The sequence below is a fragment of the Esox lucius genome, chromosome 5, assembly GCF_011004845.1.
Source record: "Esox lucius isolate fEsoLuc1 chromosome 5, fEsoLuc1.pri, whole genome shotgun sequence".
NCBI lineage: Eukaryota > Metazoa > Chordata > Actinopteri > Esociformes > Esocidae > Esox > Esox lucius.
Window position 1 is genome coordinate 24,813,615 of NC_047573.1, and position 18,397 is coordinate 24,832,011.

Here is an 18,397-nt window from a genome sequence, read left to right on the forward strand (position 1 = left end):
TTCTGAGAAAGATGCGTCGATATAAATCACATTTTATATGGCTAGGCTTATATTATCGTAGATATACTCTGTTTTCACCAATAAAAATAGTGCTTCATCGGTCATTAACTGGTTATGCGCGCACACTTTTGCGTGCATGCATCACACCCAACAACTGAGGCGTGCAATTGTTATTTTGGTTCAAATAATTATGTTTTTAAAACATATAAAAAAAAAATCAAACATGCAGTGTGTCATAATTATTTAGCGCAACTATTCTTTTTTTAATTGAAGTAATCATATATTTTTCAAAAGTATCTGATAGTTAGGCTACAAGAATAGTTAGGCTACAAGAATACACAAATCAATCAGTTGGCAATTCTGGTTCAGGGGTGTTGAAACACCCCTGCTTAATTGCATTAACATTATTTTTAGTATAAAAATAATCAACATAATAAGCTCTTTTTAAATATTGGCTATGCATAATAGATAGATATAAATTGTTACATTTTTTGTTGGGGAAAATCCCTATCCCCCTATTTTGAAACAAGGTTTATCACCTGACACACCCTTCCAATTCAGGATAATAGGATGTGCCAATTAGTGGCACACCCTCTAACAACCACACCTTGCAACAATGCTGAGCACACTGCAACAGAAAGAGCTCCAAACAACTAAAATGGTAAAACATAGGGGAAAAAAGGGATAGTGTCCTGTTAAAATCTAAGGCTAGAACTTAGTGTGAACAATTCAAGTCAAGCTGTGTTTTTGATATCTGGAATGAAAACCATGTATTGGGTGATCATTGTATGTAACTATATATTTTTTGTTCCAATTAATGTTAATGTGAAGACTAGGGATTTTTACAGTTGTGTGTCACAGGGGAGGTGAGTCAGTTGGAACTCAATGATCCGTCTTACCTTGTCTGAGGTGACTAACCATGTGCAGTTCAACCACATATTTTATGTATCCTTGAGCGTTTTGAAATGTCTACGTGTACAGAAACAAATTATTTTGTGAAGGTCAAACCACTTTTCGGTTCCTCTTGTCTTAGAAAAGAACATACCTGTGCAAGTAACCACAAACCTCAGTGAAACATTTGGGTGGTTAATATGGATTTTCAAGGACATTTTCAAGGACGTCTTCGATATCACGGAGGTCAACCAAATATCAGTTTTCAGAGCTCTGAAGTCCCAACTTTAATTTGAGTGGTTTGCCCTGTTCATTCAATTTGTTTTACCCTATGTCTTCATTACTTTGTTAATTTGACAGAATGGCTTCTGCTTTGTTCATACAGCTTTGATAACAGTTAATTTAATGATATGGTGAAATGAGCTTTACGATTCCTTGTGACCGCGTTTGAAATGTCCATTTGGCTGTGTCTGTATTACAGGTGAAGGATCTGACCAAGTTCCTGGATCCCAGTGGGCTGGGTGTGATCAGCTTCGAGGACTTCCATCGAGGAATCTCTGCCATCAGCAATGGAGGTGGGTCTGGGCCTTCAGCTGTGCTGGCCGGTGGGTCTGGGCCTTCAGCTGTGCTGGCCGGTGGGTCTGGGCCTTCAGCTGTGCTGGCCGGTGGGTCTGGGCCTTCAGCTGTGCTGGCCGGTGGGTCTGGGCCTTCAGCTGTGCTGGCCGGTGGGTCTGGGCCTTCAGCTGTGCTGGCCGGTGGGTCTGGGCCTTCAGCTGTGCTGGCCTTCAGCTTATAGAAACATTTGTGAACTTGAATTCTGCTGACTGGCCAGCCCTGTTTTGTCAAATTATCTAGACATTTTTAAAGACATTTCCGCCTTACTGACTGGCTCCAGTGATCCATTTAATAAATGCAGTTTCTCAACAAATATGCTACTTCTATCAATATGCAGAGCTGTATAGTTTTAAGATCAGGGGGTCCACTGACCAATCAGGTTCCATCTATTCCAGCCTTCTCAGGCACCTGCTATTTCTCCATATTGTACCCAAAAGGGTTTTCATTCAGACTATGCTTAAATTGCTATTTCTTTTTCTGCCAAAACTAGGATGAATGTGTATGTTTCTTTACTTTCTGAGCCTTTAAGTTAGGAGAGGTTTGTCTTAATCTATAGGCCATAGAGTGCTGGTTTATACATGGGAGCCTGTCTTCCCTGGCTCTATTACCTCTGTCTAGAAGGTTCTGTGTGTGTGCATATCACTTTCTACACATGTATTTATTCCTAAAGGGGTAATAGTGTTGCAACTCAGGCTTCTGCTGAATTCCTCCCTCCCTTTTGCGTTTCTCACATGCTGTTCTGATTTCATCCACCTGATAATGTCTGTTGTGTTTCTGAACAGAGAAGATTAAATTGCCGAAATGGGAGGAACTCAGCAACTCGTTGTAAGCTCATTCCAAAAATCAACAGGTTGTATGACCTTAGGGGACAGCCATGCCCTTAGTAGTACCCTGTAACTCTGGTAAATATGTCTAAGCATTAGTCTGGGGTTATTTCTAGCTTCAGTCAACATAACCGGGGCCATGCCAAATGGAAAGACCCACAGTCAGACTGATAATGGGCTACGGTGTGTCTGTCCAGTGTTAGGACTACAGCACATGCCAGATATTCTGTCCGTAAAGACTCTGCGTGCTTCTGAAGCTTTAGCCAAAGTGCTCTTTTTCTCAAAAGTTCAGAGAACTAATGTGCAGTCAAAGCGCTTAAACAAAGGTCAGTCTCAGCCCACTGATGAAAAGTACATGATGCTACTAACTGAACCAGTGGTTCTTTTTAAAAACATGAGCCACTGTAAAACTCTGATTTATTAATCCGCCCTCGAGGCACCTCAAGCGTCAGTGTTAACAGTTATTCAAAGCAGGATCCCCACGGCACTATGCTGACATAAATTACAAGACGGCATTGACATCGGGCCGGCTTTTTTGACGTGCCACGTATGTTTCTGATGACAACATGGTCGCACGAATCACCCCGGCTTCCAGCGCAGCTGTTTGTTGCCGTTGTTCTTTGTTGTGGAGTTTTCCTTGACATTCTTTCTGGGTTATGACCGCTCCAGTTACCCTGACAGTTAATAACTAATGTGCTGGAAAGCACTGAGACACGAGCCACATGAACTTCTGCTAGGCCAGGTTTCAGTGAGGGAGGCATTGAGACTGGGCTATGGCTGAGTCCTATTCGCCTGAATAATTCAGTGTCGCCCCCCCCCCCCCACCACCACCTACTCCTCCCTTCATTCTGATCCTGTTATATTATGGCTCATGTACCACACAGCCTTTTTTCAGCAGCACCAGTCTTTTGGACAGGCGATGGACCCTAAAGGCTGCTATAGTGTTACTGTAACACGTCCACAGTACTGCCAAAGTATTTTCTGGGTTCAACACTTTGGCATTTTAATTATGAGAATAGGGGAACGTGTTCTTTTTGGAATCGAGAGTGCTGAGTCTCTCCAGCTTGCCAGTCGTTTGCGATGATCTAAGCACTAGAACTTCCCAGGCCTCTTGCGCTTCAACGTCAGAATTTCTGTTCGTCTCGGCCCATATGCCGTTACAATTGTCGCTCCGGATAAGTGTGCTAAATGAATGAAATAAAAAATGTATAGGCAGCATGTTGCTTTAGGCAAACCTAGCTCAGTGCCACGTGACTGGTCACCCACAGGTCCCTGGAGCCATGGAACCTGTTATTCCAGCTCTTACTGTTATCCCAGTTCAGTTTGTGTTGACATTAATGCGCCTCCATCTTGGTTTTTGTCATCTGTTACTGGTTAGACACACCTTTTAATAAAGATCTGCCCGCTGGCGTTGGAAATACCTTACCCCCACATGGTGACCATGGCATGTCTGGAGGGGCTAAGCCAGTCTAGGGGAAGGAATAAGAGTTGAGTAAAGCCTGTCAACTTTTGAGAGGAATGTCTCTCGGCACACTGGGAACTTTTGAGTCCAGGCCAAGCAATTCAAGCACTCCGCCGCCCTATATAAATGGACAGGCAAACGTCTCAGGAGAAACTCCAAGCAGGGAATGACTTATTTGACCTTCTGGTAAATATGATCATTCTGGAGCAGTGGAGACTGTTACGTAAGGCCGGCCCCGTGCCTGCTGATTTCAAGACCACCGCTTTGTTTTCTTTTAACACTGCGGCCGGTTGCTATTGGGGGATCTGTTTACTCGATACAGGAGCCTGTCCCACTGGCTGCTGGGAGTCTGCCCAGACACCCTATTGTCTGCTCACGATTGGTTGGTTTTGGGTTTCATGGTGGCTTAGTTGCAGGTCCTTTCACGGGAGGCTCCGAGTTGACCCATTGGAATGTTTTCTAAGGGTTGTTCTTTTGTTTGATTTTTAGCAGTCGCATTTTACACGGTAGCTTTTGAAATGTGCCTGTTACATAATGTTAACTGTCACTTCAAGCATAGAAAGTTTCTTTCTAAATGGATCAGCAAGGACTTGAACAATGAAGGAAGCACTGTGCCTTATGTAACACTTGACAGGGCTTTGATGCAGACATTTGGTACCCTCTTCTATGAGTTAGCATTAAGATAAATTTTACTGCTGTGAATCTGTTTACAACAGCAATAAGGCACCTCGTGTTTGTTATATGGCCGATACACCACAGCTAAGCACCACTCTCAATGCCACTCAGTGTCTGGATTCGGCCCTTAACCGTGGTGTACAGTACTGACCATATACCACAAAGCCCTGAGCTGCCTTATTGCTGTTGTAAACCGGTTACCAACAATTTCAACTGTAAAAAGGAATGTTTTGTCATAGTGGTCTGCTGATCAGGATTAAACTCAATTAAACCTGTTATTCATTCCATAGCTTGTATTTCAACCCTTGTTCAATCGGAGTTCATAACCTTTTGTGGGTTTGAGCAGTGGAATATTGACTTTGTCTACCTTTGTCGTTGACTTGGTTCTGTATTCTTGTCCTGTGTGTGACCTGATTCTTTCTGCAGGTATGGAGCCCCAGCTTTACGACGTGCACTTCAGCCCAGGGGATGGCGCTGTGGGCTGCCCAGAGGAGTATGACGAGGTGGGTTACATTAATTACTACCAGCAAGGGGACCACTCACGAAGACTACACCCAAAAAGTGACTGACTGTACCACACTGTTAAATTTACATTTGCCGTTTTTATCGTCCAGCTGACCCTCTTATCCAGCACAGCTTATGTGAGGACATTATCAATCATTCAAGCCCTTTTTACATCAGCATTTGTCAAAATGCTTTTAACAAGGCACCCAGCATGAAAACCCAAGGAGCAAGCGAACAATGCACAGTGGCTACAAAAAACTCCTTAAAAGGGGCCGACACTTAGGAAGAAACCTAGAGCGGAACCAGGCTCGGAGGGGTTACCAGTCCTCTTCAGACTGTGCCTTTTTGAGTACAAATTGTGATTAATAAATGTGTGTGGGTTGGTGTCCAAAGTCTAAACCTAATTCAGGTCAGGCATGACCAAATGGAAAAGGTCAGGAACAATCTGGGGGGGGAGGAATGGGCAATGGAGTGGCAGTGGGAATCGTCAGGTTTGGTATCTACCGGCAACACAACCAGGGGGACTTTTGAGAGTCTTTTGACCCTGGTACTCCTGAGGTGTGGTCCATACCCCATGTCCTAAGTTTTAACGGAGCAGGAGACCAGGAACGTTTAAAGCGAGTGTTCCTTAAATATACAAGAATATACAATGGAGGACTGACCTTACTCCCCTGACACAATATAGCAGCGTAAAACCTTGGGGCTGAGACTGGGGTCCAGTGACACTGTGGCCCTATCCGGGGGAGGCCCCAGACAGGGCCCAACAGGAAAGAAGTCAGTCCACCCACATTGCCAAGCATCAACCAAAAGGAATCCAATGAACCGAAACCACCCTGAAAGAGGGCTTTCATTATGTAATGAAAGCACCGCATGAAGCTGCATACTGTTAGGTTGGTGTAATGTGAATCAGCAGTCCTACAGGTGAGGCCTTCAGCCTTTTCCTCCAGAGACCCCATCTAAGCATTTAGTTACACTATGGTCAGGGTTCCTGGTTTATGTTGTCCCTGCATGTTAGAGTGTCAGACAAAATTCTAAAGATTGTGTTTTGTTTGCGATTTTAGTAAGTCAAATCACACTATAACCATTGAAAGGTAATAAAATGTACTGACTTTTTTTGAACTTTTTTATATTAAAAACAAACACTTTCATGTTTAAGCCAACCTTAAACACAAAAGGGTAAAAGTAGTAGTCAAATACTTTTCAGAGATCTTCCCAAAAACCCTTTGTGTGGTAGCTCTGCGTGCTCCTCGTGTGCCCCAGACCCCAGGTTGAATTGCTCGCTGTACTTTATCATGGCCTTGAGTGGTGCAGTTGTGCTGTCCCTATTGCCTCTGCTTGAATGCAGAGCTCCCGGGCTGAACTCTCTGTGCACTCAGTCCTCCCACAGTAATTCACAGAGAGGGCAGCGAAGCTATCATTACAACAGCGTGAGTACTCCCCACGCCGAACACCAGGGTTTGGCAGGCGTCGCACAACATCTGGCAGAATTCTCCATCCTATCTTTTTTTCCCTCTGGACCCACGTCGAACGGTTGGAGTCTCTGGTCATACTTTGCACATGTGCGCTATTATGCTCTTTCGGCTGCGGCAGGCATATCTGAAATTCCTGACCCTTTCGTGCGTGGAATTGTATATTTAATGTTCGTTTCTGAGGCCTGTGAGATGAAGCCTTTTCTCCCGGCTATTACCCAGTCATTTTGATTTAAGTACTGTGGTATGCATTGAATGCTGCATTAAGTCTGTCTGCACGTTAGCTTCAGCGCCCCCCCGGTGTGGCTTGTTTGTGCAGTCTGCTGTATCAGTGCAATATGCCGTTCAACGGGTAGGTGTTTGACTAGCCTACTTGGCCGGTTAAATAAAGTCCTGTTGATTAAACTGCCTGTAGTAATCATACACCTCCACAAAGTCAGTCAAGTGAGCTGCAGAAATGGTCAGCTGTGAACAGGCTCTCTCGATTAAAACTGAACTAAACATGCTGCTGTTTGTCTAATTTCCAGATTTTTCTTGAATAGCGCTAGCTGTAATGGAGGGAGTTGGGGGAGGGTTGGCGCTTCTGAAGTTGACGCCACACCTGTGCTCCTGGACCCCCCTCCCCCTGGCAGTAAAGGCTTCTCTCAATGGTCACGTTGTTCTAGCCCTGTTTGCTCTCAAAACACCCGAGGTGAGGTAGCTGGGTGGAGGGCCTGTTTGCCTTAAGACAACCAACCCCCCCCCCCCCCCCCTTGTTCCTGCTCTCTGATGACTTGTTCATGTCTGACACAAACGCACATGCGCCGGTGTACTGTTCCTCCGTCATTGTAAGGATCCCTGCCTGTCAATACACTGCCACCATGTATTACCACGGCCAATCCAGGGCCTTATCTTCAGTCTCCTCCCCAGCCAAAGGGCTCCATCTCTGGGTCTTACGTCACGCTGGTTCAGTCTCCTTAAGGTAAACAGTCGTTCGGTTTATGGCTCACACAGAAATACAGCTGTGTGTTCTAACCTGTAAATACGGCTACAACAGGCAGTTTAATGATTCACCCTGTCACATTGCCCCAGGAACTGGAGACGCCGTAGTGGGAGATGTTCAAGGGGACGTTGTTCCCTGGCATTCATATGAAGGGCTTTTAGACCCTCCTGATTCAGTGGGGGGTGTACCATTCCCTTTTCCTGCCCTTCGGACTCTGTCTGTGTGTAGACTCCGCCCCTTCAGAGAACCCACTGGAGCTGAGCTAGGTGTCGGACACTGTTTTTCCACTTTCGCCTTCTAAAGGGAGGAAGCGCTGGGGGGGGGGTTGGGGGTCTCATGACTGGCCAGTCTTCCTGTTCGTGAGCCCCAGGCAAACGGCATGGTTTTGGGCATGGTGGACAACACTCTGGGCCTGGTTCCTCCCGGAGCTCCGCACGAACAGGTAGGGGAGTCTCAGATTGTCTTGCTTGTTTTAGACTAATTGACACTCACCTGGGCCTGATCTGGTTCCGTCTTGAGTTCCATTGACCGTGTGAGCGTCAGCGGACGGTGTTGCTGTGTAAGGAGCTGACCGTGCGCGTGTGCCGGCATTCGGCAACGGATGACCACTGAACAGTAGGCTACTCTGCCTTTGCTCATTAACCGTTGGGTTTGTTGACATTGAGCTGCTGTACTGCATTAAATGCCAGCTTAGGTCTGGGCAGTGCTGTCACATGACGACGCCATAACCCTGAAGACCTCACGAGTTACCAAATGTTGCCTCTGACGCTTGGACAATGAGGATTTTTTCCCCCCCTCGCCTGGTCTGGTTAGATGATAAACATGACCTAACAGCTTGTTAATGATTACCGTTTGCCATTTCAATATCCGCTGAGGATGCTGTCATGATTTATGAGTCTGCAAAATTACAGCTAGGGTAATGCTGGGGTATAAAAGTGGTTGACACCCACACAACCGCTACTTTACCAGTCCTCATAGTACTATTTTTAGTCCCCTGTGAATACTCTGTCCACTTAACACTGTGCTTTGACATGGTACTCCCGGCATAATCTGACAGAGAAACCAATGTTCCCGTTTCCCTCCTGCAGCAGAACGAGGTGACGGACAGCGCGTACCTGGGCTCTGAGAGCACGTACAGCGAGTGTGAGATGTTCACGGATGAAGACACCGGAGCCCTCGTCCAGCCCGAGATGCACGAGGACGTGGAGACGGACAGCGGCATCGAGGCCACGCTGCACGATCCCGAGGACAGCAGCAACAGGTTGGTACTTTGACCTCTGTCCCTTAAGCAGTTGTCTCTGCTTCTCAGAACAGACTCCCGGGCCCAGAAGTCAATCCAGACCTTGACCCCTGACCTTAACCTAACTTCCATATCACTGGCCGAAATCAAGCAGTAACCATGCTCCCGGTATTTCTACTCAGGACAGTCATTGAACCGGTTAACCTCCATGATAGAGAGGCTACGTTTTGGACGGGCAGGTCAATTCTGACCATTTCTTCGTTAACCAAATCCGCTCAAATATCTTGATGTGAAAAATCTGATCTGATTGGTCAGAAGGAGCGGTCTGTCTTCCACTGGGCATGTAATTCTGTCTGTAGTCAGACTCTCAGGTAAGTCGAAAGCGGTCCTGGATGCTGCTCAGCCGTAAGTCACTCTGCTCCTCACTCCGACACCAGAATGCATTAACTGCACTAGTAGGTATAACAAGGTCTCTTACTTTGTAGTGTTGAAGAGGGTTACTTTGAACCCCAGTCTCTCTCTGGCCTTTTCAAGGTGCCAGCACTTCTCTTGAGTCTGTGCCATTTGCAGGTGTTTTCAGTGGGCCATGTTGTTCCTTCCATGCACGGTGGTGAACACTGCTATCCGGTGTCATTTCACTGTGAGACCAGTGTTTTTTGGGGGGACTGTATTCCCATGTTTCTTAGTTCCTAAATTGTACGTGCTAGGCTATAGGCCTAATTGTGATGGAGGGTTTCACAGAGCATGAATGTAATAGTTTGTAGAGCAAACTGTTGCTGCGCTTGTATCATGATGTCTTTTTTTTTTTCCAGACCTGGCTTCCTCAGTGATTTTTCACTCATGCCTACTGCCTTCAAAATGCAGGGCACAAGGCCGGTCAAATGAGGTGATTAATACATGCAGTTTAGGGTTTTGTAGACAAGTGACTTGAAAATAAGATGGGATGGGATGGGTAGGGGGGCCATAAAGTAGGCCTAATCAGTAGGAGTTTTATGTACACCCTAAAAGAGCCAAAGTGCAGTGCACCTATTGTTTCGTAAACCGATGACATTTGCCCTTGCTAAGCGATTGTTTACTTTTTACAGTGATAAAAAGAGCTTAATCAGAAACAGGAATTGAGTGCATCCTGTTGGATTATGTGAAGCCACGATGGCAAGTGTAAATGACTTGATGGGCGTTGTGATAACATTTATTGGAAGCCATTAATAAAACCCAAATGCTGTGTCAACAGTCCTGTGGCCTGGTAATTATCCTCCCACCGTAGTTAATTTGAGATGGCGTTTGAATAACACTGGAATATGAGTCCGCAGAGCAATAATTACTTGGCCCCCTGAATGGCTCGGACTGGCCCGTTTGTACTCAGCTGAGAGGAAACCGCTGGTCAGGCAAATCTGCTCACATTCGATCACAATGCGCATTAAGTGACTACTGCTGGTATTAACATTTATTGAATATAATGGGAACACGATTGAGCTTATAGCATCCTTTTTAAAACCGTGTAAATGGATATTAAGGTTCTAGAGAAATGATACAGGCAGTGCATTTCAGCAGGTGACAAAAGGCTTCTGCTGAATGTGTCCGTTTTTGACCTCTGCTGCCAAAGACTTTCAAATGTGGAGGACATTTGTTACTTTTGTTGGTTCTCAAATGCTGCGGCAGTCACATGGAAGTTTGGATGAGTCAAACCCTAAATATCAATTTAAATTGGAAGATGCGCATGTTCCATTCTCCTGGCGTGTGACACTGCAAGGAGGGGAGCATTGCCTGCGTTAACAGACGATTGACTGCTAAAACAGCTTGTGTGTTTGAGGCATGCAGAGCCATTCTAAGTCCTGATTTCATGGTTTCAGCGTGGAACAATAAATCCGTCTATTTGTAGCGTCGTGTTACTCCCGAAACAGAATGAAACCCCACCCACCTGGCCTTTTTAGCTTGTTGGGATTGGACGATTGTTGCTGTGTCCCAGATGTGTTGTGGATGCATAGATTTGTAATTGAACCTGTCGTCAACATATGGCAGATAAATTACAGGCCTATATTAGGCGTTTACCAATTGTTATTGCAATTACATACAGCGCATGGCTATGAGGAGAAAAAGCTGGAACAACCTAGTAATTTAGGGCAAGCGTTTTATTTACCAATGACCACATGGTTGAGAATAGAGATGTTTGCAATGTCGTCATGCATAATTAAGACTGTTCAACAACTTGTGTATTTTAACATTCTGCCCTCCTGTTCTGGTGATGCTCAACATTAAGACAACCTCATCAGATCCAATGTAAAACCCAGAGACCTTGAAGCAGAGGACTGGATACTACACGGGATTGGGGCACCATCGGGTGGCCTAATCCTTTGTCTTTGAGTTTGTACTTGAGTAGACAAGAGCTTAGCGATCAAAGATATGTCTTGCTTCAATAATTGCTGTAAGTAATCTATTCTGACCTTTGCTTAAACCGAAATGGTTTACAATTTTTTAAATTTTATTCGTCTTAAGCTAGAAGCAGGCAATGGCATGAAACGCTGACTTTGCCGTTTTGCATGGAGTATACTCCAAGCCCTACATGAAGTCGTTCATCCGCTTCGGGTCAATAACTAGACACATTACCCTGTTGGGTGTTTTACTGAGAACTGATTATTTTCCTCTGAGGATTTGTTTGGCTAGGGGTCGTCTACCCATAATGATTTAATTGGTTGAAATGTATGCATGAGGTGACGATCAGTCTGGCTGTGGGACGGGTGTAGTGGTGACCCCCACCTCCGTGTTCCCGGGGAGCCTGATTAGTGTCTGCCAACCGCGTTGGAGCAGCCGCTTGATGACCTTTTCACCGGACCCACACCGTGGTCCCGAAGTCTTGGTGCGTATGATTCAAAGCCTCTTTGATGCCTAATCGATTATTTGTTAACGGAGGCTACGACGAGGCTGTCAGGGGAAAGCGAGGCAACGGCACGAAACCCTGTCTTTGGAGGTTTGAATGGAATATTTTCAAAGCGCATGTTCTGTTACCGTCCCAAATCTACTGACATTTAATTTTGGGCTCTATCGCCCCGCCCTATAGGTAGTATTAATTCTGAAGGGTGGAGAGGGTGTAGGTGAGGTGACCTGCTGACTGAGACCGGTCTCTGGCTCCATGATGGATCGGGTGGGGGTCTAGTTGACACGGCTGTGTTTGGACTTCCCATCCACAGCTGAGCCTTGAATGCCAGGAAGTGTGGAGTAGGCTTTTTTTCTGTTCCTATCCTTTTATTTCCTCTGAAGTGGGACCCCCCCCCCATCTTCCCTCCTCCCCCTCCTTCTTTCCTTCATGCTGATGTGGGCTGAATCTTGGCCGGCTGGCCTGCAGACAATGACACATCCACTTTCTCTTGTTTCAGCAGTCCTCTACTATTACCAGTTAGGCAGGAGTTTTTGTAGGATGTCCCCAGGCACTTCGGAGCGAAACTTCCCAGAAGAAAGAATGAACTTAGTCACATTTTGCTGGGCTGAGTATTGTCAGTCAATTTCAGACACGTATCAGATACTCCTATCTTCTACCGCTGACTGGCAATGTGTCCGACATTCTTTTTTAAATTCTGCCATTTCAGCGTTAGCTCTTGCTAATTCACATACTGATGTTTTTAATGCAGTTTTGACTGACTTGAGAATGCTGTGGAGAGCACATGCCACCCAGTCTTCCATGAGGCATTTTATTCTGCATTTCAGCTGTGTTCCTGCTTTCAGTTCCACATATCCTGTTTCATCCTGTCTGCCACTGATGGCTTCTGAAGATCAGTGTAAGCAAATTTCCAGACACCAGCCATTTCAGTTAGCCACTGTGAAGGGTTTTAAAATTTGGTGACAGTGGTGGAATCCCCACAGTTTCCCTAAACTGTCAGGGATGAAGTTAATTGGCTTGATGGAAGTCTGACGTTATTAGGCAGTACGCCTGTGTCACTTCATGTTCCACTGGAGTCAAGTGATGGGTCCTGTGATCATAATCCTTCCCCACAGCAACATAAATGAAGTATATGAGCACAAAAGGCGCACACTGCCTCCGAAGTCGCATGCTTCCGCGTAAACAGTCGGGCCAACTGCTCCTCCCGCCACAAGGAATTGGCGGCGGTCCGTAACGGTAAACGAGAAGGTCTCGGCGCATTTTGCCCCATGGCCTTTTATTCAGTTGTGGACTGTTGAACAGGCGTTATATGCCCGTTCTTGGCCTGGGATTAAGATTTTAACAGGATTAACAACCCCCGCCCTTCCTGCCCCCCCCGGCTGGGGCATCCACAGCACTTGCCCAGTGGTCCTGCTCAGCTCTAAATCTGATTAACCCTCAGCCGCTCACAGACCGTCGCCCCGTCTTCCCTCAGCTCTAAGCCCACGGCGACGGAAGGAAACCGACTAGTCATTTTCAGGGATGTGCCGCGGCGAAGAGTTTCTAGTCGACCGTATCGGCAGAAACCTGTCACACGCCGTTTGCGAGGAAAGCACTGCGTGCAGCGGAGTCCATTTTCTGGGGTCAGGCCAAGGTCCTTGGATTGTCTCCTGACTGGAGAGGGGCTTTTGTCATTTTGGGTTGGCATAACCCCTGAGCGTTCAGGATTCCGCTCTGGTTGGTTGGAGGTGGTCTGTCTCCAGCTGCTCCCAGGTTGAGACGCAGGGGCAGCGGAAGGCGTTTGGCGATGCGGTCGCTCTCCTCACCTGCCCTCCACGTGCGGGACCTCCGTGTCGGGCTTAGTGGGTGAGTCTGGATGCTGGGTCGACTCCTAAGGCGGACATTAAGGTGGACGTTTCGACTGACGCTGAAGGTTTAGGTTGTTGGCACATTTTCTTTTGGTGTCCGGTTTTGCTTTGTTAGTGTTTAATTGTTCGGCGAGACGGGCGTATCTGAAGTGGATAGTTCACTGTGTCCGAGTCTGCTCAAAGTGAATTTTATGTTAGGATTGAGTGACATATGTCTAACACTGTACTTGTCAGCACGAGAAACCGGAGTAGGCTTTTTCATTGGATTACTGCTAACTTTGAAAGAAGCGGAGTTAAATATCCTGTGTAGTGTAGCTACTCTCCAGCAACCCATGTCCTGTTGGTGTGCAAAGGAAAGTCTCTGTATAAATACACTTTCTAGTTCCAGAAAGCAAGGCCCCAGCATCAACTCAACTCTGAACCTACCAGTTTAGACATTGCAGACCAGCCAAACATTTGAGTGCCTTAACTCGGTCCACTTCAGCTTGGTGGTTATTTGTGTGAAAGTTAGTCTGCTTATTTTGAACTCTATTAGAAGCTTGTCCCAGTCTCGTCTCAATTAAGGTCACCCGTCAGGCTTACCCTACATAGAATGCTGTGAAAGCTCCAGGCTGCAGCACTCTCACAGAGTCCAGGAACACATTAGGTCTACATTGCCTGTGGAGCAGACACTAAATGTGCTTCGTATTGACACTCGAGTCTGTGGGTTTTAATGAATTAGCAGATTAGTCTGTTGCCTTTAAGGTTAGACCTGTCCAGATTGCGGGGCATTTGGCTGGCCAGTCTTAATCTGTCAAGACAAATATTCTGTCTGTCGGATTTGGGCTAGTTGCTTTTTAAGGGACTGCGCTTGCGTAAAATCAGTCTAGACTATTCGGTTGAAGCAGTGTTAGAATGGATCAAGGTTAGGGAAGTGTGTCATGGGGCAGGTGATTGACCAAAGCACATCTGATGTTTCAGGACCTGTGGTGTACACAATTCTGGCTAAAAGTCACTTAATCCAACTACCTTTAGTTAAAGCCAGAAGTATGTATGAGCTTGTCAATTTAGAAGGTTCACGAAACCCACGTAGGCCATGAACCACAAAACCAGTTAACTGGGATGCTATACTGTACTTGTTTCCACTCCTGACTCTATTCAAACAGAAACCAGTACGGAATTACGTGTGGATTTAAATGCCTCTCGTACGTTGTTTCCCCGTCTCGTGCAGGTTTTCCCTGAGCTCGGAGTTGCACAGCCACTCCCTGGTGACCGTGATCGGGGGTGAGGAGGAGCACTTTGAAGACTTTGGGGAGAGCAACTCCTCGGAACTCCTCCTGGACACCACTGAGGAGGGGACAGAGGGGGAGGGGGACTCATCCCACCTCCAGACCCCTGACCAGAAATGCTGCTCCTCAATGTTACTTTCACCCAGGTACGGACCACCCTGTCTAAAAAAAACACTGCCGAGTTGGGGTCAAAGTTTAAAATTTACCCCGCGGTAGCTGCTGTAAGTTCCAAAGCCCAACACCCAGCGTAGCGGTAAGTCTTCATTCTGGACTCGTCTCAGGGAATAGGGAAAGTGTCCATTCAGTCTGACTCCAGGCCTAGTGGTGACACATTCGTGGCTGCGGTCTGCTGACCTCAGCCTCCCACAATGAGGCTGTGACTAGACTGACCCGCTGCGTGTTTGAGAAGCCTGGAGCTCTTACGTTGATAAGAACTCTCCGGAGATGTCCTTCCTGTCCCGCCCTCCGACCTTCAGAAGTAAGCAACGAAAGAGGGCCCGGGCAAAGTTCACTTGCTCTCCCTGCTTTCTGCTTACTCAGTGAAACCGAAGGCCCTAGCTGGATTCCGTTCCGAAAGACGTGAAACCTTCCCTCTGCCATCGTTTGCTTGCTCTGAAGTACCGGAAAGGACTGGACGATGCAGGCGAGACCATGTGGTGGAAGCTCATTTCCAAAAGGGTCCACTGGAAAGATGGGTTGAGCTGCTGCACCCCCATAAGCTCACATACATCCAGTCCCCTTGAGTGTGTAAGTCGTTAAGGGAACGGGATGTTTCTGGAGTGGAATCTGTCCGAAAACGGGGAGTTGCATCTCCCATAGTCTCTTTTACAAAGCTGGGGGTTGAGCTAGCTGGCATGGACTTATCTGTTGGTCTCAACCTGACAACATGTGAACACTCCCTTCTGTCTATTCTGCCTGAACACACAATCACTCCTGAGCACAATCCCCCCCTCTGTACTCCACCGCCTCTTCCTACACGTTGTTTTCATCCGAGACGCTAAGCCAGATAATTCAGAATTCCTGTTTGGATCACATTTTGCCAGTCTCTCGTGGCTGGAAGCTTTTAGCCTGCTGACGGCCTAGCTTTTCTCGCCCGGTCACAATATGGAAATCGGCTGGCCTAGAAGGATTGACTTTAAAGATCCCCTTTCAGTTAACGGTATTCCTGACGGTGTTCACCCTGGTGAATTGAAACGTGCAGCCGTAGCAAATTACTTCCCAGTTGAATTTGAAGGGGAACGACTGAAGGCGTCTTACCCAGCGTGGTTGGGAGAACTACCGTTGGTCAGAGTTAAATTGGGCGTTTTCTCTATGCACCGGATGCCAGTCACACTCCTAGTTTTGAAACACTCCAGACACACACTGTTGCACTATTACTACAACACACACACACACACACACCTCGCTATGGCTGTCCCCTCCCATAAAAGCCAACCAGCCGAAAATGAGGGCAGAAATATTCAGGTGCTTCGTACCACCTGGAGAGACTCTAGTCTTGTCTAGACCCACGTGAATCAACGGCAGCCTTTTGCAAAGCAGGCGACACTGAATGAATCATCCGCCAGAAAAAGGGATGAGCGGAGGCCATTGCAGCCCACACACACATTCTGAAGGGTAGATTGTATTTAGTCTGATGCTTGTTTGCCGGTTAATACGCAGGTTGTTCTGTTCAAGTGATCCGACTATGCTGGAAAGTGAGTACAAAGGTACAGGAAGACTAGTGAAGCTGAACACATGGGCTTTCTTCATTCAGTAACCCCCGCATCCCAATCACTCAAACTCCCTTTCTGCAAACTTTGATAACCCAGCACTCTTCCACTTGTTCATCACCGTGCACCCCATCTTTCTGTCACTTACTCCTCCTCTTCCTCCTTTCCCCTCTTCCTCTCCTCAGCGCCCCCTCTACTCTACCCTCCAGCTTTCAGAGCTTCCTCAGGGAGGAGGCGCTGGACTTTTTCTGTAACCAATGTCACAAACAAATATCTCGTCTAGAGGACCTCTCCACTCGCCTCAATTTCCTAGAGATGAATAGGTAACACTCCGTCACCTTTAGGTGTGTGTTTGTGTGTGTGCGCTTCCAGCCTTACACGCACGGCTCTCGTTCTCTGTTTTCGTGTGCTGTCCTGTTGATCCGCTAAGGGTAGTAGACACACGGGCACAGAGAGCGACCGTTCATTCGTCGGTCATCCCGCTCACTCATCCTCATTGCCCGATGCATGTTCTGAGTGTGAGTTACAACGTCATCGTTCAGTTTGACCCACTGACTCGCAGGCTCACTCTTAGTGTCGTTTGTAATAAGGTTAAAGGTGAGTTTCGTGGTCCATCGTGCGTTCGCCCTAGCAGTTAGTGCCAGGACGACCAATTGGAACTTCACCCAGAGTTCCCATTGCCCATTGGCGCATGACCTCAGTTTTACATGTTGAAAGGATTCCATCTGGGCTGTGACAGTTGTTGCGAACAGAAAGCTTAAACCTCTTTCCTGTAAAGGTGAGTCATGAGTGTTGTTGCTTGTGGCACAAACGGACTGAATCATTTTCTGCCTGTTTGAATAACGTGTGCTGGAAAATCCAACCTTTTTCTCCACTACACTTGGTTTTCTGCCAGGGCTGTGTCCATTAGGCACTGAACAAAAAGTGGACTAAAACTTTTTTTCTGTTTCCAAATTTGAATCCGCCGTCGGTTGGGTGCCCTAATGAACATGGCCCAGGTTTTGTGTGTGTGCTCTGATGTGCATAATGAACATGTAATTCAGGATCCAGTCCATCCAGCATGACATCCTTGTTATCCCTCTGCTTTTTGGAGCGGGGGAGGCTGTGGGTTAAGAGGGGATACCAGGGGTTTGGTCAGTGTCTCTTTCCTCTATCCTTCCTCACTTCCTGACTGGTTTCCTGTTGTTTTATCCCCCCCCCCCCATCAGCTCCAGCAAGAGGCTGTCCAGCAAGAAAGTGGCACGGTAGGTGAATTAGTTTGGTCAGATTGAGATCGCATGTGAAAGTAGGGTGGATTTTCACAAACGCTGCCGGCTTCCTCGACCGATCGGGGTGCGAATGACCGCTCTTCCACTGGACGACCATCGTTGAGTCCCTTCCGCTGTGTTTCAGACACCTCCTCCAGAACAGCTCCATGACACTGGACGGCATGGGTGAGCTGTCGCGGGACATTCTGGACCTAGCCGACACCGACATCACTGACAAGGTCAGAGTTCAATGACATCACAACAGGGGAAAGTTGCCCCGGGGCGTTTTGGCTGAAATGGATAGTAATAAACAATGTGATGAGCTCTGTAACGACCCTCTCCCAGGTGCTACTCCTGGAGCGTCGCGTGGCGGAGCTGGAGCAGGACTCCGAGGTCAGCGGGGAGCAGCACGCGCGCCTCCGCCAGGAGAACCTGCAGCTGGTGCACCGGGCCAACGCCCTGGAGGAGCAACTCAAAGAACAGGAGCTCCGTTCTGACGACCACCTGCACCAGGAGACCCGGCGCCATAAGGACGCTCTCACCAAGCTGGAGCGGGAGAAGGGCCTGGAGCTGGAGAACCTGCAGGCCAGGTGGGTGGATGGATGAGTGGGTGGGTTTGTTTGCACCTTTTGTGACATTTCATTATGTGTGTGTGTGAGTCCTATATAGCTCAGTTGGTAGAGCATGTCCCTTGCAACGCCAGAGGTTGTGGGTTTGAATCCCATGTTGGACCAGGTTCATATTGTATGTGCTCACTGCTGTAAATGTACAAATGTCTGACAAGTCACTTGT

The 18,397-nt window shown here is 47.2% G+C and overlaps 1 protein-coding gene across 5 annotated transcripts in view; it reads left to right on the forward strand.

Annotated features, from left to right (window-relative positions):
• Positions 1–18,397, forward strand: part of rab11fip3 (RAB11 family interacting protein 3 (class II)) — a 40,709-nt gene that overhangs the window by 17,888 nt on the left and 4,424 nt on the right. Inside the window, exons 1-9 of one of the 5 annotated variants that reach the window (XM_034292084.1) lie at positions 556–661; positions 1,373–1,466; positions 4,894–4,970; positions 8,511–8,683; positions 14,592–14,795; positions 16,544–16,681; positions 17,567–17,602; positions 17,751–17,844; positions 17,951–18,195. In XM_034292084.1, coding sequence (XP_034147975.1) covers positions 617–661; positions 1,373–1,466; positions 4,894–4,970; positions 8,511–8,683; positions 14,592–14,795; positions 16,544–16,681; positions 17,567–17,602; positions 17,751–17,844; positions 17,951–18,195 — 1,106 coding nt within the window. In that variant the 5' untranslated portion in view covers positions 556–616. Of the gene's footprint in view, positions 1–555; positions 662–1,372; positions 1,467–4,893; positions 4,971–7,670; positions 7,865–8,510; positions 8,684–14,591; positions 14,796–16,543; positions 16,682–17,566; positions 17,603–17,750; positions 17,845–17,950; positions 18,196–18,397 lie in introns of those variants that run through there. The other 4 variants (XM_034292081.1, XM_034292082.1, XM_020046687.2 and 1 more) reach the window with 4 other exon arrangements.